Raw genomic sequence first — 25,448 nt, forward strand, 5'->3', positions numbered from 1 at the left:
CACTTGCTCAGCGTTTACTCGAGGAAACGGGGAAGCGGGGTAATGGCCACAGATGTCATTCGCAAGCCAATTTCCAGATTCCAGAGGTGTTTCTAGAGGGGCGTAAGATTCGGCATCTCGGTAACATACGAGTGGATACCCCATAGAAGAGACCAGTGAATGATCTTCTGATCTGATAGAAAAAACATGGGAGTTCGCTTCGCAGAATGGAGGAAAGGAAATTCTGCATTGTCCAAAGACTCACACAGACATTTCCCTCTTGCATTTCAGATGTAATGCGCTTTCCTACTATTCGTGCTCTGTTTCGCGAAAAATGTTTGAGAATTATATATCTGTTTATCATTGAAGGTATTGTGGGGATTTATATATATTTTGGGATATTCTAGAGTTGCGACAAAGAATTTTTGATAGTGGACTTTGGCGTTGGTCCTTGCATACGAGAGAAAACCGAATCAGAAGGAGGACAGACTCCCCCCACAGTAAAGTAACCTCCAATTTCATGGATATCCCTCGCTGTGGGACTGGTGGAAGATGCAAAATGCTGGGTAAATTATCCCCAAAATAATCGTATTACACGACCATCCATCGCTTTTCAATCCATCAATCGTTTTGGCGCTGGAAATGCCGAGTGAAAATTAGTCACAAAGTCAAAGATTTTTGAAAAATATTGCACGTTCTTAGTATGGGGTTGCGATCATCTCCTCTCATCTTTCGATACCGCTTCTTTCGTATGTTAAGAACCGTGGATATCAGATCCATCCGCCCCATGCTCAAAGGCTCAGAGAGACACTCAATCATGGAATGTAAACAGATTCGGGTTTCCATATTTTCGGTTAGGGCTTGTTAGGGTAAAAATCAGAGACCGCAGGCGACAGCCAGAGAGACAAACAGACAGACAGACAGACAGAAAGCCACCATAAAAACATATGACACCATATTCTGATGAGTCGCGTCGCGCGTTTTGGCACGCCAAATTATGCACAAAATAGATGGCTGTGTTGACACTTTCCAGGGCACACGACCCACACTACACGGGAGGTACGGGATACGGTTTACACACGGGAGGATGGACTCGCTGACAGCGCCGCAGCGAGAGGGAGAGGGCGAGAGCCAGAGCCAGAGCCAGATCCCGGACCAGAGCCGGCGGCCCTAATCGGACTTGTCATGTGCGCATCACAACAGCAATCACAGAGGTCGGGTCGAGTCGGGCCCAGGGGTGGGACGACGCGCGAACAAAGCCAAAAATACGCGACTGAAAGAAAGCCTTCCACAAATTTTTTAACTAGCATCAATTGGGTTTGTAATTTGAGACCTAGCTTTGTGCCCCCTACCCGATAACCGGGAAAGGGAATGGGAACGGCAACGGGAACAGTAACGAAGGGTGGTGGTCGTGCAAAAAGGCGATTGCGGTGCAGCATGCGGCAGAGATTGTATGAGGACGAGGGAGTGCCACCACCCTTGGCCCTAGGTCAGGGTTTCACATGAAATTAGTTGACTGGCAACAAGCTCGAGCGATCCGCGACAGTTTCGCTTTTCCTCTTTTTTTCAAGAAGTATGGGATTACATATTTCCATAGCTCTTTGCGGTCTGATACTTTCAATTGCACTTCTGCGTGCTGTTCTGTTTTTTTTTTGTTATTCATTCAAAGCTAAATTGTTTTTTGTGTAATATATTAACACAGTCTCAGAGAAGTGTGGTACTAAATGAGGAGAAACAAGCCGCAGACACCTTGTAGTGCAGGCACTTGGGACCATCAGGATATACTATAGTCCCATCCTTAGAAAGTGGTCCGGCAGAAAAGGGAACTCTTAGCAATGCAGCCCCCAGGACTGGTTTAGGTATTGGCTAGGCACACACAACGCCCTCTCGTGGGTTCGTTCACTTTAGAGCATAATTAGAGCAAGGTTCGTGTCTGTGATGATGGGAAAGCTTTAGGGATGTTAGATGTAAAATTGTAATGAAATTATCGATTGCAGCCATAGCAATATCGAGAGGTGACATATCTATAGTTCGTTTAAAACGATACTTGATTCTGCAGCCCTAGCAGTCCTAATGAATCTTGAAGAATTTTAACACAGTTTAGTGTAGGATATCATTTTTTCCGATGGCAGTCGATTGGCAGGACTCTCCCGATCATGGAGAGACATTCCGCGCCAAGATCGGCTTCCGTATTGCAGAGATATAGCGTACAGAAGAAACCAGTATTCTACAGATACGCCAATCCAAGTCTTCGGAAGGCTATATCTGAGACAAATAGGGCCAGATCGTCCTTTGTGGGGGCGGAAGTGGGCGGGGCGAAGTTTTGAAATATTTTTGTAGCAGTGACATATCACAGAAGTCTGGATCCAAAACATCGTTGCTCTAGCTCTTATAGTCTTTGAGCACTAGGCGCTGAAGGGGACGGACAGACGGACAGACGGACGGACGGACGGACGGACGGACGGACGGACGGACGGACGGACGGACGGACGGACGGACGGACAGACAGACAGGGCTCAATCGACTCGGCTATTGATGCTGATCAAGAATATATATACTTTATGGGGTCGGAAACGATTCCTTCTGGACGTTACACACATCCACTTTTACCACAAATCTAATATACCCCAATACTCATTTTGAGTATCGGGTATAAAAATATCAATCGTTGCAGAACTTTTGTTGAGTTTTCTTTGCCTTTCAATGCAGTCTTTAATCTATTATATTTTGGCCATAATTCAGCTGGCTATCATCACTTCTTCTACGCCTAATCAATGCCCTCAAAATACTATTTCGGTTATACGATGGCATCTCCTCTGCTCTGTGGAGTGGCCTCTGTCCCGTTTTTGTTTGGTAATACTCGAAAACGAAACGTTTTCTGCCACTGCCAAACAATTGGCGGGCGCTGACAAGTCACTTTTTTGTGCCCCACCATTCCCTCATTTTTTGTTGCCATCTTTCGTAAGCTGTCTGCCTGCCTTTCTTCACTTTCTTCGGCGATACGTTTTGGCCACGGCTGAAAAAGGGAAACCCCAAACATTCAGTGGCTTACGCGAACGAATGCAAGAAGCCCGGCCTTTAGTGTGTGGTAGGGGGGCAGGGAGGGAAGGACAGGGATAGGGATATCCTTGAGAGCATTGGGCCCTCCGACAACATTTTATTTGAGACAGTTTGCTGATCAAAAACGTTGAGAATTTAAGTACATTTTATGGATCGTATTAGTGCCGGGAAGGGCGCGGGAATGGCGGCTGACGAAAGTCCAAAATGTAGCGATCACTCACACCCGGATAGCCACCCACGGATCGGGCTCCTCCTGCGTTGGACGATGCCTTCGGCGCATCGGAGTCGCTTTCCTTGGCATTCCAGGCGCCGTGAGACTTGGTCCTGATGGTGTGCGGACGTGTCGTCCAGCTGTGGTCATAAGTGTCCTTAAAATTGTTGTTCGCGAAGCTGCGAATCTTCGGGGAGCTGCACCCGTTTGCCGGCTTGTTGTTCGGCGCTGAGGTGCACCCGGTCCACATTGAGTGATCGAAGATGCCCGAAGGCGGCTCCGATGACTCCTCGCTCCCCGCGGACATCTCCGACATCATGTGGTGGGACATCTCATCGATTTCGTCGCGTATCTCCTGTATGACCCTTTCGAGGGCATCCAGCACCCGCCCATTCGCCTCCTCCTCGATGGCATCGTGCAGTCGCTGCTTTTGCTCCGATGTCAGCCGGAATTTCGGCGACCGCTTGACGGTCACCTGCGGATCGTCCGCCTGCGTGGAGATCCCGATCATGCCGAAGCTCTCGAACACCAGATTCATGCAGCGGGCATCCAGCGGTGCCCTCTCGCTCCTCGCGGACGAGGCCCCAAAGGGTCCCTTTCTGGCGAGCACTCGGGCCGTCTGAGTGGTCACGGGCTTGGGCGCCGTCTCAAATTCATTCTCATCTAGCGCTCTTTCTGTTGCCGTGGCCGTTGCCGCCTCCTGGTGCGGCACGGGTGGCTTGCTGCTGCTTTTGCTGTTGCTGGTGACGCTGTCCTGCCAAATTCTGTCCTTCATACGCACCCAATGGGGCAGCAGGGTTCGTGCCAATGGAGGCTGCTCCCCGGTGCCCGACGACGATTTGGACTGCTGCCGCCGCTTCGATGCGTGCCGTGGCTCCTCCAGGGGCGGAAAGTGTGCGGGATTGTCGTACGGCAGATCCCCCAGACACCCGGGAGACCTCGCCTGCAACCGATCGCCCATCTGTCCGGACGGCGACGAATGTAGCTTTCTGTGGTTTAGGGGAGGAGTCTCGTTACTCCTTTGCCTTGCTCCTCAGTCCGTTACTCACTTGGCTTTGTGTCCCTTTGGCGCTGTGGCTTTTCTGGTGGCGACGTTCATTCTAATACCTGTTTGACGTTTTTGCCTCAGTCGAAATATTCTATTTGGTTGGCACTCGTTGAGGGATTCACGCACGGCACACAGCCTTCTGGGATTGCCTTGAAGGTTTGAACCCCCTATGGAACGAATTCGACTCGTCTCTGAATTTGGTTATTGCCGGTAAATCAGCTGTTTGCGTTTGCATTTCCCATTCGCGCGTTAACGTTGAATGATGGCTAAAGCAGCTTTTAACTGTGGCATGACTTCTCTCTCTATCAGTCGTTTCCCCCCTTTCAACACAGATTCTCGCAACTCTACAGTTATACCCGATACTAAGTCAGTATGGCTCTCCTCCGGCAGACGCTGCTAATATTAAACGACACGACAAAGAGTGCGTGCGAGAGAGACAGAAAATCAGTCTGAGCGTGACGTCGGGGGCTGCGTAGCCAGTGCAAATTGATTTGTTCCTATTGGCTATAAAAATGATCTGATCTGATCCAGATGCAGCAATCTGATAGATATGGTCATTATCTATGATTCTGCGTTTTTAGTTTTCTTGAATCTGCAATATTGTGGATGCAACAGATTTTCGTCCTTTGTGGGGGCGGAAGGGGGTGGGGCGAAATTTTGAGATATACGTTTTAAAGTGAGATCTAACAGGAGTGCGGATACCAAATTTGGTTACTCTAGCCTTAATAGTCTCTGAGATTTGTGAATATCCCCAGATTTTCATCCTTTGCGGGGGCGGAAGGGGGTGTGGCGAAATTTTGAAACAAACTCGTCTCGGTCCGATATATAAGGAGTGTGGATACCAAATTTGGTTGCTCTAGCTTTTATAGTCTCTGAGATCTAGGCGCTAATGTTTTACTCTAAGCAAAGCCGGCTATGCTACGTGTGTGTTAGAGAGAGACAGGGCGAGAAAAAATGAAATTGTTTTCTTGATGCTGGCTATAATAAAAATACGATCTTATTCAAATTCTGCAGTCTAAAAGATATGGTCATTCTCTACGATTCTGCGTTTTTGGTTTTCTTATATCTTTAAAAGGCCGATTTTTTGAGAATTTAATGATGGTTACATCATGATTTTTTGCGAAAATCGCGAAAACATGGATGTCCTGTTTTCCGATGGCAGGACTCTCCCGATCATGGAGAGACATGCCGCGCCAAGATCGGCTGCCGTATTGCAGAGATATAGCAATCTGATAGATAAGGTCATTATCTATTATTCTGCGTTTTTAGTTTTTTTGAATCTGCAATATTGTGGATGCAACAGATTTTCGTCGAAGAAACCAGTATTCTACAGATACGCCAATCCAAGTCTTCGGAAGGCTTCAAAATCTCGACTACGAAAATGAGGCCGATTTTTTAAAAATTTAATGATGGTTACATCATGATTTTTTGCGAAAATCGCGAAAATATGGATGTCCTGTTTTCCGATGGCAGTCGACTCTCCCGATCATGGAGAGACATTCCGCGCCAAGATCGGCTTCCGTATTGAAGAGATATAGCGTACAGAAGAAACCAGTATTCTACAAATACGCCAATCCAAGTCTTCGGAAGGCTATATATGAGACAAATAGGGCCAGATCGAAGAAGGACCCACTCTCCCAGGATTGTGAGGGTCCAGACTGTCGACTGGCGTCAAAATCTCGACCACAAAAATAAGGCCGATTTTTTGAAAATTTAATGATGGTTACATCATGATTTTTTGCGAAAATCGCGAAAACATGGATGTCCTGTTTTCCGATGGCAGTCGATTGGCAGGACTCTCCCGATCATGGAGAGACATGCCGCGCCAAGATCGGCTGCCGTATTGCAGAGATATAGCGTACAGAAGAAACCAGTATTCTACAGATACGCCAATCCCAGTCTTCGGAAGGCTATATCTGAGACAAATAGGGCAAGATCGAAGAAGGACCCACTCTCCCAGGATCGTGAGGGCCCAGACTGTCGACTGGCATCAAAATCTCGACTACGAAAATGAGGCCGATTTTTCAAAAATTTAATGATGGTTACATCATGATTTTTTGCGAAAATCGCGAAAACATGGATGTCCTGTTTTCCGATGGCAGTCGATTGGCAGGACTCTCCCGATCACGAATAGACATAGACAAATAGACAAACCAGTATTCTACAGATACGCCAATCCCAGTCTTCGGAAGGCTATATCTGAGACAAATAGGGCCAGATCGAAGAAGGATCCACTCTTCTAGGATCGTGAGGGCCCAGACTGTCGAATGGCATCAAAATCTCGACTACGAAAATGAGGCTGATTTTTTGAAAATTTTATGATGGTTACATCATGATTTTTTGCGAAAATCGCGAAAATATGGCTGTCCTGTTTTCCGATGGCAGTCGATTGGCAGGACTCTCCCGATCATGGAGAGACATGCCGCGCCAAGATCGGCTGCCGTATTGCAGAGATATAGCGTTCAGAAGAAACCAGTATTCTACAGATACGCCAAGCCAAGTCTTCGGAAGGCTATATCTGAGACAAATAGGGCCAGATCGAAGAAGGATCCACTCTGAGCCACTCTGATTTGGCCCGAGCGGGACGAGCGATGGCCTCCCGTGATCAGAAATATGTCCTTGATCCTTCGGTAAGGACTCCAACAACCAAAACCAAACATATTTTATTTTCTCGGCTATTTGTGGGCCGATCTGGGCGTGCGATGGCTTCCTGTGATCGAAAAAATGTCCCTGATTTAATGCAGTCCTTATCAAGGACCAAGGACTATTTCCCCAATACAAAATATTTAGTTTTCTCCGCTATTTGTGAACCGATCTGGGCGTGCCAAGCCTTTTTGTAATCGGGATAGTTTCCCCCATACAGGATACAGCAAGGATGATTTTTCAATATTTTTATTCATCAAAACTCAGCTTAGGATAAATAAATAAACAAGTGAAAAACATTTGTATCTACTATCTAAATGAATGCACGCGTATATCCTTAAACCTAACAGCAACGAGATCTATCTAGAGTCTAGTAGCGCTCGTAGCTCCTCCCCTGGTTTCCATAGTCAAACTCCTTGATGTCGATTCCCAGTTCGAAGGATGCCGATGGTTTGTAAGGTGCGGATCTTGGAAGGGGTGCGCTTCTGTCCTGCTGGGATACGATTCTCTCTGCCTGGGATAGGACTTCGTTTGTCTCGAACACGCTTCGGTGCTTGGATGAGTCTCCGTCTGGCGGGGGGAAATCGGATACGACTCGGCTTGTGGAAAAATGTTGGGTACATAAGTCGTCTGTGAAAGAAAATATATTTGAATATGTCCACAATTATATACTGATTCACTTACGCGTTTTGAAGCTGTAGCCAAGGACCATTGCTGCTCAGATCTTTGTCTATAAACTCTATGTGGGTAACATCGATAGCCCTGACCTGCTTGGTAGGATTGGCTTGAGTACGCCTGCAAGGAGCCTAATGACCCAAGCACCCTTTGAAGTTAATCTCCACCGGACCAACTATGGCAAGCTGGGATGCGAGGGGAAAGTAGCCATCAGACGGTTGATTATAGATGTTTTCCTATTTCATGTATGATTTTTTAATTGTTTGTTATTATTTAAGATATTAATAAGTTAGCTAAGGATTATTTTGAGCCCGCTGTGGAATAATAAAATAAATAAATAAATACTGATATGTTTGATTGGGAAAAATATTCTGGATTGCCATCGGAAAACAGGACATCCATGTTTTCGCGATTTTCGCAAAAAATCATGATGTAACCATCATTAAATTTTCAAAAAATCAGCCTCATTTTCGTAGTAGAGATTTTGAAGCCTTCCGAAGACTTGGATTGGCGTATCTGTAGAATACTGGTTTCTTCTGTACGCTATATCTCTGCAATACGGCAGCCGATCTTGGCGCGGCATGTCTCTCCATGATCGGGAGAGTCCTGCCAATCGACTGCCATCGGAAAACAGGACATCCATGTTTTCGCGATTTTCGCAAAAAATCATGATGTAACCATCATTAAATTTTCAAAAAATCGGCCTCATTTTCGTAGTCGAGATTTTGATGCCAGTCGACAGTCTGGGCCCTCACGATCCTGGGAGAGTGGGTCCTTCTTCGATCTTGCCCTATTTGTCTCAGATATAGCCTTCCGAAGACTGGGATTGGCGTATCTGTAGAATACTGGTTTCTTCTGTACGCTATATCTCTGCAATACGGCAGCCGATCTTGGCGCGGCATGTCTCTCCATGATCGGGAGAGTCCTGCCAATCGACTGCCATCGGAAAACAGGACATCCATATTTTCGCGATTTTCGCAAAAAATCATGATGTAACCATCATTAAATTTTTAAAAAATCGGCCTCATTTTCGTAGTCGAGATTTTGAAGCCTTCCGAAGACTTGGATTGACGTATCTGTAGAATACTGGTTTCTTCGACGAAAATCTGTTGCATCCACAATATTGCAGATTCAAGAAAACTAAAAACGCAGAATCATAGATAATGACCTTATCTATCAGATTGCTATATCTCTGCAATACGGAAGCCGATCTTGGCGCGGAATGTCTCTCCATGATCGGGAGAGTCCTGCCAATCGACTGCCATCGGAAAACAGGACATCCATATTTTCGCGATTTTCGCAAAAAATCATGATGTAACCATCATTAAATTTTTAAAAAATCGGCCTCATTTTCGTAGTCGAGATTTTGAAGCCTTCCGAAGACTTGGATTGGCGTATCTGTAGAATACTGGTTTCTTCGACGAAAATCTGTTGCATCCACAATATTGCAGATTCAAGAAAACTAAAAACGCAGAATCATAGATAATGACCTTATCTATCAGATTGCTATATCTCTGCAATACGGCAGCCGATCTTGGCGCGGCATGTCTCTCCATGATCGGGAGAGTCCTGCCATTCGACTGCCATCGGAAAACAGGACATCCATGTTTTCGCGATTTTCGCAAAAAATCATGATGTAACCATCATTAAATTTTCAAAAAATCGGCCTCATTTTCGTAGTCGAGATTTTGATGCCAGTCGACAGTCTGGGCCCTCACGATCCTGGGAGAGTGGATCCTTCTTCGATCTGGCCCTATTTGTCTCACATATAGCCTTGCGAAGACTGGGATTGGCGTATCTGTAGAATACTGGTTTGTCTATTTGTCTATGTCTATTCGTGATCGGGAGAGTCCTGCCAATCGACTGCCATCGGAAAACAGGACATCCATGTTTTCGCGATTTTTGCAAAAAATCATGATGATAAAATTAACCATCATTAAATTTTCAAAAAATCGGCCTTATTTTTGTGGTCGAGATTTTGATGCCAGTCGACAGTCTGGGCCCTCACGATCCTAGAAGAGTGGATCCTTCTTCGATCTGGCCCTATTTGTCTCAGATATAGCCTTGCGAAGACTGGGATTGGCGTATCTGTAGAATACTGGTTTGTCTATTTGTCTATGTCTATTCGTGATCGGGAGAGTCCTGCCAATCGACTGCCATCGGAAAACAGGACATCCATGTTTTCGCGATTTTTGCAAAAAATCATGATGTAACCATCATTAAATTTTTAAAAAATCGGCCTCATTTTCGTAGTCGAGATTTTGAAGCCTTCCGAAGACTTGGATTGACGTAACTGTAGAATACTGGTTTCTTCTGTACGCTATATCTCTGCAATACGGCAGTCGATCTTGGCGCGGCATGTCTCTCCATGATCGCGAGAGTCCTGCCAATCGGCTGCCATCGGAAACAGGACATCCATGTTTTCGCGATTTTCGCAAAAAATCATGATGTAACCATCATTAAATTTTCAAAAAATCGGCCTTTTAAAGATATAAGAAAACCAAAAACGCAGAATCGTAGAGAATGACCATATCTTGTAGACTGCAGAATTTGAATAAGATCGTATTTTTATTATAGCCAGCATCAAGAAAACAATTTCATTTTTTTCTCGCCCTGTCTCTCTCTAACACACACGTAGCATAGCCGGCTTTGCTTAGAGTAAAACATTGGCGCCTAGATCTCAGAGACTATAAAAGCTAGAGCAACCAAATTTTGTATCCACACTCCTTATATATCGGACCGAGACGAGTTTGTTTCAAAATTTCGCCACACCCCCTTCCGCCCCCGCAAAGGATGAAAATCTGGGGATATTCACAAATCTCAGAGACTATTAAGGCTAGAGTAACCAAATTTGGTATCCGCACTCCTGTTAGATCTCACTTTAAAACGTATATCTCAAAATTTCGCCCCACCCCCTTCCGCCCCCACAAAGGACGAAAATCTGTTGCATCCACAATATTGCAGATTCAAGAAAACTAAAAACGCAGAATCATAGATAATGACCATATCTATCAGATTGCTGCATCTGGATCAGATCAGATCATTTTTATAGCCAATAGGAACAAATCAATTTGCACTGGCTACGCAGCCCCCGACGTCACGCTCAGACTGATTTTCTGTCTCTCTCGCACGCACTCTTTGTCGTGTCGTTTAATATTAGCAGCGTCTGCCGGAGGAGAGCCATACTGACTTAGTATCGGGTATAACTGTAGAGTTGCGAGAATCTGTGTTGAAAGGGGGGAAACGACTGATAGAGAGAGAAGTCATGCCACAGTTAAAAGCTGCTTTAGCCATCATTCAACGTTAACGCGCGAATGGGAAATGCAAACGCAAACAGCTGATTTACCGGCAATAACCAAATTCAGAGACGAGTCGAATTCGTTTCACAGGGGGTTCAAACCTTCAAGGCAATCCCAGAAGGCTGTGTGCCGTGCGTGAATCCCTCAACGAGTGCCAACCAAATAGAATATTTCGACTGACGCAAAAACGTCAAACAGGTATTAGAATGAACGTCGCCACCAGAAAAGCCACAGCGCCAAAGGGACACAAAGCCAAGTGAGTAACGGACTGAGGAGCAAGGCAAAGGAGTAACGAGACTCCTCCCCTAAACCACAGAAAGCTACATTCACCGCCGTCCGGACAGATGGGCGATCGGTTGCAGGCGAGGTCTCGCGGGGTCTGGCGGAACTTTGCTCCGGCCAGCACTAGCAGCAATCCCGGGTGTCTGGGGGATCTGCCGTACGACAATCCCGCACACTTTCCGCCCCTGGAGGAGCCACGGCACGCATCGAAGCGGCAGCAGCAGTCCAAATCGTCGTCGGGCACCGGGGAGCAGCCTCCATTGGCACGAACCCTGCTGCCCCATTGGGTGCGTATGAAGGACAGAATTTGGCAGGACAGCGTCACCAGCAACAGCAAAAGCAGCAGCAAGCCACCCGTGCCGCACCAGGAGGCGGCAACGGCCACGGCAACAGAAAGAGCGCTAGATGAGAATGAATTTGAGACGGCGCCCAAGCCCGTGACCACTCAGACGGCCCGAGTGCTCGCCAGAAAGGGACCCTTTGGGGCCTCGTCCGCGAGGAGCGAGAGGGCACCGCTGGATGCCCGCTGCATGAATCTGGTGTTCGAGAGCTTCGGCATGATCGGGATCTCCACGCAGGCGGACGATCCGCAGGTGACCGTCAAGCGGTCGCCGAAATTCCGGCTGACATCGGAGCAAAAGCAGCGACTGCACGATGCCATCGAGGAGGAGGCGAATGGGCGGGTGCTGGATGCCCTCGAAAGGGTCATACAGGAGATACGCGACGAAATCGATGAGATGTCCCACCACATGATGTCGGAGATGTCCGCGGGGAGCGAGGAGTCATGGGAGCCGCCTTCGGGCATCTTCGATCACTCAATGTGGACCGGGTGCACCTCAACGCCGAACAACAAGCCGGCAAACGGGTGCAGCTCCCCGAAGATTCGCAGCTTCGCGAACAACAATTTTAAGGACACTTATGACCACAGCTGGACGACACGTCCGCACACCATCAGGACCAAGTCTCACGGCGCCTGGAATGCCAAGGAAAGCGACTCCGATGCGCCGAAGGCATCGTCCAACGCAGGAGGAGCCCGATCCGTGGGTGGCTATCCGGGTGTGAGTGATCGCTACATTTTGGACTTTCGTCAGCCGCCATTCCCGCGCCCTTCCCGGCACTAATACGATCCATAAAATGTACTTAAATTCTCAACGTTTTTGATCAGCAAACTGTCTCAAATAAAATGTTGTCGGAGGGCCCAATGCTCTCAAGGATATCCCTATCCCTGTCCTTCCCTCCCTGCCCCCCTACCACACACTAAAGGCCGGGCTTCTTGCATTCGTTCGCGTAAGCCACTGAATGTTTGGGGTTTCCCTTTTTCAGCCGTGGCCAATACGTATCGCCGAAGAAAGTGAAGAAAGGCAGGCAGACAGCTTACGAAAGATGGCAACAAAAAATGAGGGAATGGTGGGGCACAAAAAAGTGACTTGTCAGCGCCCGCCAATTGTTTGGCAGTGGCAGAAAACGTTTCGTTTTCGAGTATTACCAAACAAAAACGGGACAGAGGCCACTCCACAGAGCAGAGGAGATGCCATCGTATAACCGAAATAGTATTTTGAGGGCATTGATTAGGCGTAGAAGAAGTGATGATAGCCAGCTGAATTATGGCCAAAATATAATAGATTAAAGACTGCATTGAAAGGCAAAGAAAACTCAACAAAAGTTCTGCAACGATTGATATTTTTATACCCGATACTCAAAATGAGTATTGGGGTATATTAGATTTGTGGTAAAAGTGGATGTGTGTAACGTCCAGAAGGAATCGTTTCCGACCCCATAAAGTATATATATTCTTGATCAGCATCAATAGCCGAGTCGATTGAGCCCTGTCTGTCTGTCCGTCCGTCCGTCCGTCCGTCTGTCCGTCCCCTTCAGCGCCTAGTGCTCAAAGACTATAAGAGCTAGAGCAACGATGTTTTGGATCCAGACTTCTGTGATATGTCACTGCTACAAAAATATTTCAAAACTTCGCCCCGCCCACTTCCGCCCCCACAAAGGACGATCTGGCCCTATTTGTCTCAGATATAGCCTTCCGAAGACTTGGATTGGCGTATCTGTAGAATACTGGTTTCTTCTGTACGCTATATCTCTGCAATACGGAAGCCGATCTTGGCGCGGCATGTCTCTCCATGATCGGGAGAGTCCTGCCAATCGACTGCCATCGGAAAACAGGACATCCATGTTTTCGCGATTTTCGCAAAAAATCATGATGTAACCATCATTAAATTTTCAAAAAATCGGCCTTATTTTTGTGGTCGAGATTTTGACGCCAGTCGACAGTCTGGACCCTCACAATCCTGGGAGAGTGGGTCCTTCTTCGATCTGGCCCTATTTGTCTCAGATATAGCCTTCCGAAGACTTGGATTGGCGTATCTGTAGAATACTGGTTTCTTCGACGAAAATCTGTTGCATCCACAATATTGCAGATTCAAGAAAACTAAAAAAGCAGAATCATAGATAATGACCTTATCTATCAGATTGCTATATCTCTGCAATACGGCAGCCGATCTTGGCGCGGCATGTCTCTCCATGATCGGGAGAGTCCTGCCAATCGACTGCCATCGGAAAACAGGACATCCATGTTTTCGCGATTTTCGCAAAAAATCATGATGTAACCATCATTAAATTTTCAAAAAATCAGCCTCATTTTCGTAGTCGAGATTTTGATGCCAGTCGACAGTCTGGGCCCTCACGATCCTGGGAGAGTGGATCCTTCTTCGATCTGGCCCTATTTGTCTCAGATATAGCCTTGCGAAGACTGGGATTGGCGTATCTGTAGAATACTGGTTTGTCTATTTGTCTATGTCTATTCGTGATCGGGAGAGTCCTGCCAATCGACTGCCATCGGAAAACAGGACATCCATGTTTTCGCGATTTTTGCAAAAAATCATGATGTAACCATCATTAAATTTTCAAAAAATCGGCCTCTTTTTCGTAGTCGAGATTTTGATGCCAGTCGACAGTCTGGACCCTCACGATCCTGGGAGAGTGGGTCCTTCTACGATCTTGCCCTATTTGTCTTAGATATAGCCTTCCGAAGACTGGGATTGGCGTATCTGTAGAATACTGGTTTCTTCTGTACGCTATATCTCTGCAATACGGCAGTCGATCTTGGCGCGGCATGTCTCTCCATGATCGGGAGAGTCCTGCCATTCGACTGCCATCGGAAAACAGGACATCCATGTTTTCGCGATTTTCGCAAAAAATCATGATGTAACCATCATTAAATTTTCAAAAAATCAGCCTCATTTTCGTAGTCGAGATTTTGATGCCAGTCGACAGTCTGGGCCCTCACGATCCTGGGAGAGTGGATCCTTCTTCGATCTGGCCCTATTTGTCTCAGATATAGCCTTGCGAAGACTGGGATTGGCGTATCTGTAGAATACTGGTTTGTCTATTTGTCTATGTCTATTCGTGATCGGGAGAGTCCTGCCAATCGACTGCCATCGGAAAACAGGACATCCATGTTTTCGCGATTTTCGCAAAAAATCATGATGTAACCATCATTAAATTTTCAAAAAATCGGCCTCTTTTTGTAGTCGAGATTTTGATGCCAGTCGACAGTCTGGACCCTCACGATCCTGGGAGAGTGGGTCCTTCTACGATCTTGCCCTATTTGTCTTAGATATAGCCTTCCGAAGACTGGGATTGGCGTATCTGTAGAATACTGGTTTGTCTATGTCTATTCGTGATCGGGAGAGTCCTGCCAATCGACTGCCATCGGAAAACAGGACATCCATGTTTTGGCGTATCTGTAGAATACTGGTTTGTCTATTTGTCTATGTCTATTCGTGATCGGAAGAGTCCTGCCAATCGACTGCCATCGGAAAACAGGACATCCATGTTTTCGCGATTTTCACAAAAAATCATGATATAACCATCATTAAATTTTCAAAAAATTGGCCTCTTTTTGTAGTCGAGATTTTGATGCCAGTCGACAGTCTGGGCCCTCACGATCCTGGGAGAGTGCGTCCTTCTACGATCTGGCCCTATTTGTCTCAGATATAGCCTTCCGAAGACTGGGATTGGCGTATCTGTAGAATACTGGTTTCTTGTGTACGCTATATCTCGACCTTTTATGGACCGATCTTGGCGCGGCATGTCTCTTCATGATCGGGAGAGTCCTGCCAATCGACTGCCATCAGAAAAAGGACTCGGAAAACCGAGTGTCAAACTCGAAGAATATGATTTCCGATCATGGAGAGAGAACGATTAGCCCATTATCCACTCCACACTCCACGAAAATGATGAATCTTGAGGAATTTCAACACAGCTTATGTGAAAGTGGTTCCGAATTAAGTCGAATTTCTTTCCTTGTTTTGGATCACGATTCTTGTTATACACCCGCTATGGATGCAGATGCATCCATAAAGTGGAATTCGGAGGCAAGAATCCTGTCTATATTCCTCGACCGTTCAGTAATTGGACACGTGTGCCAGTAACACTTAATCGCTTTATTCAAAGAAAAAAAAAAAAGAGGAACTTTTGGTAATCCCTCACTTTTTGCGCTCATAGCGGAACTCGTAGACCGGTGCCCTGTCCGCTGTGGCGGGCTTCAGCTTTTGTGGCTTGATGAGACGCGGTTGCTTGAGCTGCTTCTTCAGCAGCAGCTTCTGCTGGACAATGCTCAGCTCCCGTTCGCGCTGCACGCGTTTTTTCAGCTCGTTGATGCGCTGCTGCTTAGTGCTATTGGGTGCGAGGGGCTCCTGGTGTTGGGGTGGAGAGATGGTACATTAGTGTACATTGGCTACTCAATCGAGGGGGAAAACTTACCTTTGTGGCCTCCGTCTCCTTGAGGCGCTCGCTCAGGGTAGCTTGCTGTTTTCTGCCCTGCTCATCGAAGGTGTAGTGCTTGTTTGCCTTACCCGCATCGATGTCCATGAGCTCGACCTTCAGGCGGTCGATTTTGCGACGCTCTATGGTACGCTTCATCACCACATACTTAAGATCCTGGGTCTGCATCAGGGACAGCTGTTCGGGTGTGTGCTCGTCTTTGGCCTGCTTCTCGTGGTGAACATCGTCCGAGAGCTTCGAGTTGATCATGTGGTGGTAGAACTCGTCAGGGTTCTTGTTCTGCGCCCGCTTGTAGAGCAGCTTCAGGGTCTTCTCCTTGCGTTGGGCGTCGAGTGCGCGCTTCTTGTAATCCTTCTTCTTCTCGAGCAGCCCCAGATGCTGACGCGCATCTGGCTGGTGGCGCTCGCGATGCACCTTCTGGTTGCTTTTGTTGGCCTTCTTCCATGAGGACATGGCTCCGATTTATATATGTCTTCTACAGTGTAACTAATGTTTAAGACTCGAAAAACATTTGTTTACACAAAAACGTGCGAGCCACAAATGGAGTGCTGGAAAAGACAAGACATTCAAGTGCTGTGAAGCGTCTAAGCGGAACTAGTTCATTCTGTTCTTAATAAAATACATATAATAGATCTATGTATTACATACATACAAAACTACTACTAGTTATGATTTTATATATAATTGAACTATGAAAATTTTTTGGAGTTCAAAAATCACTAAATTTTGAATATACGCGTTGCATTGGTATTTAACACTTGGTTCCCTCTGAACCATTTAGTTCGTTCAGAATGGAACTAAGTTTTGAGCTGCTATCGCTGGCTATCTGGGGATGGGCGATATTTTGATACCGTGACAGCCGCAAGTAGTTATGCGATTTCTACCTTAAAGCATTAACATTCTAGTAAATTGTGAGCAATATGTATTAAAATTACTACGACTAATTTTTGCTGTCTTTAACCATACAGTATATTGTTATGCCAGTTCATACAACGTTCATGCACTGAATTAGATCCCAGCGATCCCAACGATATATGTACATATATAAACATATATGAAAATTGTCACGGAATACTTGTGAAGAGGAACAACTATCGCACATAGAGATGCGTATCGAGACTAGAGCGCACACGTGCATTTTGAACTTCTGCGGCTCTCGCAGATAATTCTTTTATTTATTAGATTTAGAGCTTAGTACAAGAGTTAGCCAAGATGGTCAAGAAGAAAATTGACAATCGCATACGCGTGATGATTGAGAATGGCGTCAAGCTGGGCCATCGGACCATGTTCATCATCATTGGCGACAAGGCGCGCGACCAAGTGCCCATACTCTACGACATCCTCACCAAGTCCACGGTGAAGGCGCGCCCCACAGTGCTGTGGTGCTACAAGAACAAAGACGAGGCCATATCCAAGTGAGTGGGGGATCAGTTATTGTCTGGCAAATGTCCAACTTTCACGTAATTCCCTTCCTTTCCTTCAGCCATGGCAAAAAGCGGGCCAAGAAGATTGCCGTGGGCAAGGTGGACGTGAATGAGGCGGATTTGTTCGATTCCTTCCGTGTTGCCACCACCATCCATGGGCGTTACTACTCGGAGACACATGCGGTCCTGGGCCGCACATATGGCGTGTGCGTGCTGCAGGACTTTGAGGCTCTGACGCCGAACCTGCTGGCTCGCACAGTGGAAACCGTCGAGGGCGGCGGCCTTATCATTCTGCTGCTGAAGACCCTACAGTCCCTGAAGCAGCTCTACACGATGAGCATGGATGTGCACAAGCGATTCCGCACCGAGGCCCATCAGACAGTCACCTGCCGCTTCAACGAGCGTCTGATCCTGTCGCTGGCCGACTGCAAGCGCTGTCTGGTTGTCAACGATGACCTGACAGTGCTCCCCCTCAGCTCAAAGACCATCAATGTGGACCCAGTGAACGTAAGAACCGATTCGATCAGTGGTTGTGTGGTAATATCATTCCAGTGCTTTTATTATAGCCTGCAGGAGCGGGGCGCTCTGAGAACGATAGCAGCCTAAAGGATCTGAAGGAGAGCCTGATGAATGTACAGCCGGCGGGGGCCTTGGTTAACCTCTGCAAGACCTACGACCAGGCCAATGCCGTGGCCCAGTTCATTGAGGTGCTGGTGGACAAGCAGCTGGAGCCGCCCATGTCTCTGACAGCGGCACGTGGTCGCGGCAAATCGGCCGCCCTGGGTCTCTCGATAGCCGCGGCCGTGGCCTTTGGCTATGTGAATGTTTACGTGACCTCGCCGCATCCCGAGAATCTGATCACGTTGTTCGAGTTTGTGCTGAAGGGATTCGATGCGCTCGAGTATCAGGAGCATGCGGACTACACCATAATCCGGTCGACAAATGCCGACTACAAGAAGGCCATCATCCGGATCAATATTACGAGGAGCAGCCGGCAGACCATCCAGTATATAGCGCCCAGCGACACGCATCTGCTGAATGCCGCCGATCTGCTGCTGATCGACGAGGCGGCCGCCATTCCGCTGCCGCTAGTAAAGAAGATGATCGGCCCCTATCTGGTGTTCATGGCCAGCACCATCAATGGCTACGAGGGCACAGGACGCTCCCTCAGCCTGAAGCTCATCTCGCAGCTGCAGAAGGAGAACAATGCCCGGCCGCCGCTGAAGCTGGATGAATCGATTCGGTACCAGGAGAACGACGACATCGAGCGCTGGCTGATAAATCTGCTCTGTCTGGATGCTAGCACTGTGCCGTCCATCAGCTCCGGCTGCCCTACACCCGATGCCTGCGAGCTGTACTACATTGATCGCGACGCTCTCTTCTCCTACCACAAGGCAGCCGAGTCGTTCCTGCATCGCCTCGTCTCCATCTACGTTTCCTCCCACTACAAGAACACTCCCAACGACCTCCAGATGATGAGCGACGCCCCAGCGCATCATTTATTCTGTCTGCTGGGTCCCGTCCAGCGTCTCGATCAGCTTCCCGAAATCCTCGTCGTCATCCAAGTGTCGCTGGAAGGACAGATCTCCTCGAAGAGCATCAGCGAATCGTTGGGACGCGGCAAGAAGGCCGCCGGCGACCTCATACCCTGGAACATTGCAGAGCAGTATGGAGATGTGGACTTTCCCAAGCTCTGCGGCGTTCGGATTGTGCGCGTGGCCACGCATCCCAATTACCAGAGGATGGGCTATGGCAAGCGGGCGATTCAGTTGCTCAAGGACTACTATGCCGGACGGCACACAAACCTGGACCTGGATAGACCCACTGCCTCCAAGGATGGCGGCCAAAATGGTGAGAATTCTACCCTCCCCAAAAGTACTCCCGAAATAACATTTCATTCCGCATCCCCTGCAGGCATAGAAGAGGTGGAGGAGGAGCAACTGAGTCTCCTGAAAGAGCAGATCCGGCCGAGGAAAAACATTCCCACACTCCTGCAACGCCTGCACGAGCGCACACCGGAGCCTGTGGACTACATTGGCACCTCGTATGGCCTGACGCCGGAGCTGCTAAAGTTCTGGAAGAGCGCCGGCTTTGTGCCCGTGTACCTCAGCCAGAAGGCCAACGAACTGACCGCCGAGCACAGCTGCATCATGCTGCACACGCCCACAACTACTCCGTGGTTGGGGCTCTACTACCAGGACTTTAGGCGGCGTGTCCTCAAGCTGATGGGAAAGACGTTCCGAGAGTTTGAGACAAAACTCTGCCTGGCACTACTCAAGAACAAGTCCGCGGCGGAGTCTGGGAGCAGCAGTAAACCCCTGGACAAGAACACACTGGACGTGTTCTTTTTGCCGCACGACCTGGAACGCCTCGAGAGCTACGCGCGCCAGCAGTCCGAGTTCCGGCTGATCCTCGACCTCCTCACAGACATCGCCCAGCTGTACTTCCAGGGCCGGTTCGAGTCCCTGCAGCTGGACCTGGTGCAGCAGGGCATTCTCCTGGCATTGGGTGTGCAAGGCAAGACGGTGGACACCCTCGGGCAGGAGCTGAATATGCCGGGAAACCAGCTGCTGGCAAAGTTCTTTGATGCCATGAAAAAGTGCAATCAGTGCTTCCGCTCCATCATCGAGCAGCACATCGAGGGCGGCATGTTGCAGGAGGCGGATCTGCCGCGCGGCGAGGACCTCCAGCCGATCAGCCTCTCGCTCGACCAGGAGCTCGACCAGACTGCCCAGAAGCTGAGCAAGCAGCAGCGCAAGGAGCTTAAGCGCCTCAAGGCCGAGCAGCTGGACGAGTTCCTGATCAAGGGCACCGAAGAGGACTGGTCCAAGGCCCTGCAAACGAACGGCAGTGGCGTCGACAGCGGTCTCATCTCCGTCAAGAGGTAGGTGCGCGTGCAGCAGCTTTCCCCTCATTTCAATGGCCATCTCATTCATCTCTCTCTCTCTCTTTTACCCAGTGGACACCTGAGAAGCGGTGCCATCGAGCCGATCGAGGATAGGGAGCTGGCCGGACCGCAGGCCAAGAAGAAAAAGAAGAGCAATCCAAAACAGAAACGCAGTCTGGGCAAGTCCTTGATCTAGGAAGATCCACCCTATGTGTGGGTGGATTTTAATTTCTGTAGAAAATTAATTACATTTTTGTTAAACGAGGAAAAAAACCGAATATATATAATCGATGATTTAAGGCCTTATATTTGAATGGTATCCTGGGTCTGCTTGGCCGCCTTGGCGGCGGCACGACGACGATCGGCCAGATCTTGGTAGCTGGTTCCGGGATCCTTGTGCGAGTTGCGCTCGAAACGCTTCACCTTGGCCTTCTTGCGGGTGACGGCCACCGTTGTGGGCAGCATGTTGTTCTTCTGCAGCAGATGGAATCGGTCCTTCAGCAGATTGCTCTCCGGTTTCACGTTGCGCAGATTGCCGGCCAGATCCTCGGGCATATTGACATCCACATCGGGCTCTTCGAACTTGTGTCGCCCCAGGCGCTTCGGCTCGAACTTCTTCTTCTCCGCCCGCTGCTTGCGACGCTTCTTCAGGTCGTTCAGGTCCTCGGCCTCGTCATCCAGTTCATGGCGAATCGATTTGATGCTTAAAGAGGAGTGGAGTCCAAACTTAGTAACAGATAAGGCGAAAGGATGGGGGGAGATGGCTTACCGGATCAGATCGGCTGTCTGTTGCTTGAGCTTCTTTTTGAGCTCCGTTTTGCGCTGCAGCTCCTTCTGCTTGAGCTCCTTGCGGCGGGCCTGTTTGCTCTTCTTTGAATCTCGCTCCACGGCGGCATTGATTGTGCGATAGGCCTTATCCGAAGAATCGTTTGTGTCATCCTCCTCCTGCTCGGATTCCTCCTCTTTCTCATCCGCATCTTCATCCATTCCCTCGCTCATCTCAATCAGGCGAAGCTCGTCGCGCTGCTCGGGTGTGACTTTGCTGAACATACTAGTGGTGACGCGCTTCAGATGCTGCTCCTTCTTGATGATGCCCTCCTCACGCTCCACGACCTCCGACAACAACTGCTTGTGCGCCTCCAGTGCTGGATTGTAGCTCATGCCGGGATGTGGAGGGACAAACTTCTTGCCCTTGATGGTCTTGTGGTGCATACTGGCGTGAGTCTTGACCAACTTTTTACCCACGTTACCAGCTATGTGGAGGGCCAGATCGCGGCTGATCCAACCCTTTTCGTCTTTCAGGCCCGGAATCTTGTCACGAAAGTCCACATCCTGCCAAATGTCGTTGTCAAAGTTGGTCTTCTTGCTCTTCTTGTCGGCCAGGCGCTGCTCCATCTTTACATAGTACTGGCCCCGATCGCTGTTGGCCTGTCGATGGCGCGGCTTGGTGGGATTACACACCTCCATTTCAATATTGCGTCCGTTCTTCTTTTGCTTCACATGATTGCTGAAAGAACGCACTTGCATTTGGAGGATCAATACAAAGGTGCACCACCTACCGCTTGACAATGGGATCCTGCACTTTGGATGTGTTCTCCATGGGTTGGAATGTGCGCATGGGCTTCTTGGCATTCAGCTTCCGCTTCTGCTTGATGCTCAGCACAGTGGGCTTTGCCTTCAGCGGCGTGGAGTCCAGCACGAATAGATCCTCATCCTGCTTTTCTGTGAACGTGCTGTGTGGAAAAAGTTAAGAAAACTCCAAGATTCGGGGCTGCAAGAACCCACCCAATGCGCTCCTCCTGGCGCTGATCCTCAAGGAACTGCTCTACATCTTGAATGTCTGTCTTGCGCCAGGCGGATTTGTTTTTCTTCGAAATGCGCTTCTTTTTCGTTCCAGGCTCCACGGCAGTCATGGTAAAAGATGTTTAAAAACGAAAACAAATTGAAGTGCCAGAGCGGCACACGTGCAATATGAATATGGGGAGAGGGAGCAGTGTGACCGCGGATTTATCGTTAAAATATACCGTCCGACCCTCAGAAATATACCGTAAATATACTGACGAATTCAAGTTCTACTATACATATTCCTTGATTTTGATATTCCGTGGAAAATTTTTAGCTAGATAGAACATTTAGCCATGCCCACATAATTTTATCGAATTAATAAACCTATTTTCTAATTGACTGGTTTGTTTTAAACACTTGCTTTTATTGCATTTTGCGTAAAAAGAGGTTTTAGCGAAAATGGTCAAACAAAAAAAACGAAAGAGGATAGTCGTTCCTATTGTTCAATTTTGATATTCCGTCGAATACTATTAGCTAGATAGAACATTTTGCCATGCCCACATAATTTTATACGATTTATGAATCCATTTTTTACTTAACTGGCTTATTCTAAATACTTGCTTTTATTGGATTTCTATATGCCGTTGAAAATAAAATGTAATAGGATGAAATTGATGGTATCAGCTCGATAGTGCCCTCGGCAGTGATGGGCAATAACAACTGCTTTTCACAGCTAAGAAATACAAAAATGACTAAGCAACAACACGATTTGCATGCTAAATGAAACATATATTATTGATTTCAGCACCAAACAATAATATAATAATAATATTTTGCGAGGAGAGCAACAGTTGGTATAAAGAGCTAAAAATTGATATTAAATATACATGTATACCTAAAAAAGCTAGATATGGTATGGTAAATAATTGAAATAGCTGAAAAATATATCAGCAACAGGGTAAACAAGCTCAACTTATAAACAGTGAATCTTTGCAGTATGTACAATAAATATATGCAATCGTACAGTAACGAAGCTATCTTTAATAGCTAAATAGCTGAAAGTAGCTCTGGCATGTAGCTAACGAACTGCATCTCTATACCCAACAAGTGTCAGTTGCACAAAAATTTGCATCAACGTGCGTAATTTTGTGGGTGCGTTTCTGCGGACCATTCAGCCGTATCAAATTTTGGGCTCAATTTAAAAGGAAGCCACTCGCTCAGGCAATCCACAGAAGCAAGTCGCACTCCGTTAGAAGCAAAAGGGCGAGCAATAAATACGGGATTCCGAATAAAAAAACTACAACACAGAAGCAGTGCGAGAGCAACAACCAGAAGCAGCCGCTGAATAAAAGCCGGTAAGTTAACGCCGCGCCGCCGCTCCGCCAGCGCTCACAGTGGCTGAGGACAGAGGCAGCGCTGCGAGTGTAAATCGGGAACTACTGACGTGTCCAAACACAAACCCAGCCAGAATAAACGTCGCTGCCGAAGATGTTTTTCACTGATTAAAGCTGAATGTCAAGTGCTGTCCGCTTATCAATTGAATATTATCTAATTTTCGAGCAGATTGTTTGCTACAAATACCAGATAAAGATCCCCGAGCGGAAACACTAACCCATCAGCCGGCAAGATGAGCTCAACTGTGAAATTGGGAGACATTTCCGCCAAGTTTTCGGAGGCGACGCTGGACGAAATCTTCCAGAAGGCGGGTGGCACCAAGTACACCTCGTACAAGTTCGGTCCCAGCGGCAAGAAGGGCGATGCCTACTTGAGCCGCGTCTTTCGCATCACCATCTTTGGCGTTAAGGCAGGCCCAGATGGCAAGGATGTGGAGCTGGAGGTGAATACCATCGTCAAGGCCATGCCGGACAATCTGCACAGGCGTCGGTTGTTCCGGTCTGTGATATTCTTCCGGAACGAGATCCATTTCTACACGAAGGTCATTCCAGCCATTGAGGCCTTCCAGGAAGCCAGGCAGCCCAAACCGAATAATCCCTTTGTGGAGTACGCCAAGTGCTATGCCTCCTTGTGCGATGGCATCAACGATTTCATTGTTCTGGAGGATGTGGGACAACGCGGCTATAAAGCACCTGTTCGGTGAGTCTCATCCATTCCAGCAGCCTATAGCGATGACTGAAACAATCTCTTGCAGCCAGGACTACATTGCTCTGCCGGATGCCCTGCTCACGATGCGCACTCTGGGGCGCTACCATGGCGTGGCCCTGGCCTTCAATGCCTTGGACCCGAAGAACTTCGAGAAGGCCGCCTCGGCTTTGGAAGAGACCTACTACGGGGAGCACACCCGCGAGTGGTACACCGGCTTCTTGGGGCTGGCCGAGAACGTCGCCAAGGACGCCATTGCCAAGACCTATCCCAACACCAAGTACGAGACGATTGGCAACAACTTCCTGCAGCCGTCGCTCTTCGACGATTTGATAGACCTCGTGTCCACGCGCTCGAAGCTGAGCGTGTTCGGGCACGGCGACTGCTGGACGCCCAACTTCCTCACCAGCTACGGGGATAAGAGCCAGCCGCTGAGCATTATCATCATCGATTTCCAGTTGGCACGCTGCTCCTCACTGGCCCTCGACCTAAGCTTCTTCATCTACTCTTGCACCAGCCAGGAGCTGCGCGAGAAGCACTATGAGGAACTGCTGCGCGCGTATCTGGACAGTGCCCAGAGCCTGATCACCGATCTGGGTGGCAATGCCGAGTCGATCATCTCATGGGATTCGCTAAAGGCGGAGCTCGTTCAGTTTGGACGCTTCGGCTGCGGCATGGGAATTGAATCGCTGCCCATGACCATGATGGAGGACGAAGAGGTCGCCGACCTGGATGCCATCAAGGAGAATGCCATTCTCACCGACATCTGGAACATTACGCCCTTCAAGGAGTCCGCCAAGCAGCAGCGTCTGGCCGACATCTTCAAGCACGCCATCGACCAGAACTACATCAAATAGAGCGCCTCGATTGTAAGGAGCACCAAAAAGATCAAAGGCAGTGGAGGACAATGAAAAAGGGCCCCCAGTATTATTGGCTACATATTCTACCCCACATCATATCGCACATCGTATATCCTATTTAATATAATGTAATTTTTTTTTGTACGAAATAGAGTGTCCCATTATATGGACTATAGTGTAATCGCATGTGGAAGTCGTGTTGTAGAATATTTTAACGAAAAATTCGTTTGTTTGTAATTCTTTACTTTTACAGCGGGTCTCTCCCGATTGATCACTGATCTGGCTGATGCTGTTTCGGACAATACGACAATAATCTCTTGGGATAATCCTATTTTCGGATTATTCGGATAATTATTTGTGGATTGCCAGCACCGTTTTCCAAACAATGAAGTTGCAACATG

The 25,448-nt window shown here is 48.0% G+C and overlaps 5 protein-coding genes across 6 annotated transcripts; 3 read left to right on the plus strand and 2 right to left on the minus strand.

Moving 5' to 3' along the window:
• Positions 1-11,013: 11,013 nt before the first annotated feature.
• On the plus strand, positions 11,014-12,413 carry LOC117186032. Its single transcript, XM_033386080.1, has 2 exons — positions 11,014-11,171; positions 11,232-12,413. The coding sequence occupies exons 1-2, from the start codon at positions 11,122-11,124 to the stop codon at positions 12,316-12,318; spliced, it is 1,137 nt and encodes a 378-aa protein (XP_033241971.1). The 5' UTR covers positions 11,014-11,121; the 3' UTR covers positions 12,319-12,413.
• A 3,223-nt stretch (positions 12,414-15,636) lies between these two features.
• On the minus strand, positions 15,637-16,539 carry LOC108164830 (probable U3 small nucleolar RNA-associated protein 11). Its single transcript, XM_017300756.2, has 2 exons — positions 15,971-16,539; positions 15,637-15,903 (listed from the first exon to the last, which is right to left on the minus strand). The coding sequence occupies exons 1-2, from the start codon at positions 16,442-16,444 to the stop codon at positions 15,694-15,696; spliced, it is 684 nt and encodes a 227-aa protein (XP_017156245.1). The 5' UTR covers positions 16,445-16,539; the 3' UTR covers positions 15,637-15,693.
• A 545-nt stretch (positions 16,540-17,084) lies between these two features.
• Positions 17,085-20,601, plus strand: LOC108161099 (RNA cytidine acetyltransferase). Of its 2 annotated transcripts, none has more exons than XM_017295340.2 (5): positions 17,085-17,406; positions 17,475-17,922; positions 17,982-19,266; positions 19,330-20,299; positions 20,375-20,601. In XM_017295340.2, exons 1-5 carry the CDS (start codon positions 17,204-17,206, stop codon positions 20,496-20,498), a joined length of 3,030 nt encoding a protein of 1,009 aa, XP_017150829.1. In that variant the 5' UTR covers positions 17,085-17,203; the 3' UTR covers positions 20,499-20,601. The 2 variants fall into 2 exon arrangements, with proteins under 2 accessions (XP_017150829.1, XP_017150830.1); XM_017295341.2 differs by having other exon boundaries at positions 19,330-20,303; positions 20,375-20,449.
• LOC108161123 (ribosome biogenesis protein NOP53) lies at positions 20,490-22,293 on the minus strand. The gene is made up of 4 exons (XM_017295348.2): positions 22,088-22,293; positions 21,862-22,035; positions 21,072-21,809; positions 20,490-21,005 (listed from the first exon to the last, which is right to left on the minus strand). The coding sequence occupies exons 1-4, from the start codon at positions 22,213-22,215 to the stop codon at positions 20,606-20,608; spliced, it is 1,440 nt and encodes a 479-aa protein (XP_017150837.1). The 5' UTR covers positions 22,216-22,293; the 3' UTR covers positions 20,490-20,605.
• Positions 22,294-23,125: 832 nt separating this feature from the next.
• LOC108164404 lies at positions 23,126-25,233 on the plus strand. Its single transcript, XM_017300069.2, has 3 exons — positions 23,126-23,442; positions 23,651-24,181; positions 24,237-25,233. Exons 2-3 carry the CDS (start codon positions 23,715-23,717, stop codon positions 25,042-25,044), a joined length of 1,275 nt encoding a protein of 424 aa, XP_017155558.1. The 5' UTR covers positions 23,126-23,442; positions 23,651-23,714; the 3' UTR covers positions 25,045-25,233.
• Positions 25,234-25,448: the final 215 nt, after the last annotated feature.

The sequence above is a fragment of the Drosophila miranda genome, chromosome XL (genome assembly GCF_003369915.1).
Source record: "Drosophila miranda strain MSH22 chromosome XL, D.miranda_PacBio2.1, whole genome shotgun sequence".
Taxonomy (NCBI): domain Eukaryota; kingdom Metazoa; phylum Arthropoda; class Insecta; order Diptera; family Drosophilidae; genus Drosophila; species Drosophila miranda.

Coding starts and splice junctions, on each gene's coding strand:
- LOC117186032 (XM_033386080.1), top strand. CDS start 11,122: ATGAACGTCGCCACCAGAAAAGCCACAGCGCCAAAGGGACACAAAGCC. Junction 11,172..11,231: donor CCAAAGGGACACAAAGCCAA/GTGAGTAACGGA, acceptor CCTAAACCACAG/AAAGCTACATTCACCGCCGT.
- LOC108164830 (XM_017300756.2), bottom strand. CDS start 16,444: ATGTCCTCATGGAAGAAGGCCAACAAAAGCAACCAGAAGGTGCATCGC. Junction 15,904..15,970: donor AGGAGACGGAGGCCACAAAG/GTAAGTTTTCCC, acceptor CCCCAACACCAG/GAGCCCCTCGCACCCAATAG.
- LOC108161099 (XM_017295340.2), top strand. CDS start 17,204: ATGGTCAAGAAGAAAATTGACAATCGCATACGCGTGATGATTGAGAAT. Junction 17,407..17,474: donor AAAGACGAGGCCATATCCAA/GTGAGTGGGGGA, acceptor CCTTTCCTTCAG/CCATGGCAAAAAGCGGGCCA. Junction 20,300..20,374: donor GGTCTCATCTCCGTCAAGAG/GTAGGTGCGCGT, acceptor TCTTTTACCCAG/TGGACACCTGAGAAGCGGTG.
- LOC108161123 (XM_017295348.2), bottom strand. CDS start 22,215: ATGACTGCCGTGGAGCCTGGAACGAAAAAGAAGCGCATTTCGAAGAAA. Junction 22,036..22,087: donor CGCCAGGAGGAGCGCATTGG/GTGGGTTCTTGC, acceptor TTTTCCACACAG/CACGTTCACAGAAAAGCAGG. Junction 21,810..21,861: donor CAGGATCCCATTGTCAAGCG/GTAGGTGGTGCA, acceptor GCGTTCTTTCAG/CAATCATGTGAAGCAAAAGA.
- LOC108164404 (XM_017300069.2), top strand. CDS start 23,715: ATGAGCTCAACTGTGAAATTGGGAGACATTTCCGCCAAGTTTTCGGAG. Junction 24,182..24,236: donor GGCTATAAAGCACCTGTTCG/GTGAGTCTCATC, acceptor AATCTCTTGCAG/CCAGGACTACATTGCTCTGC.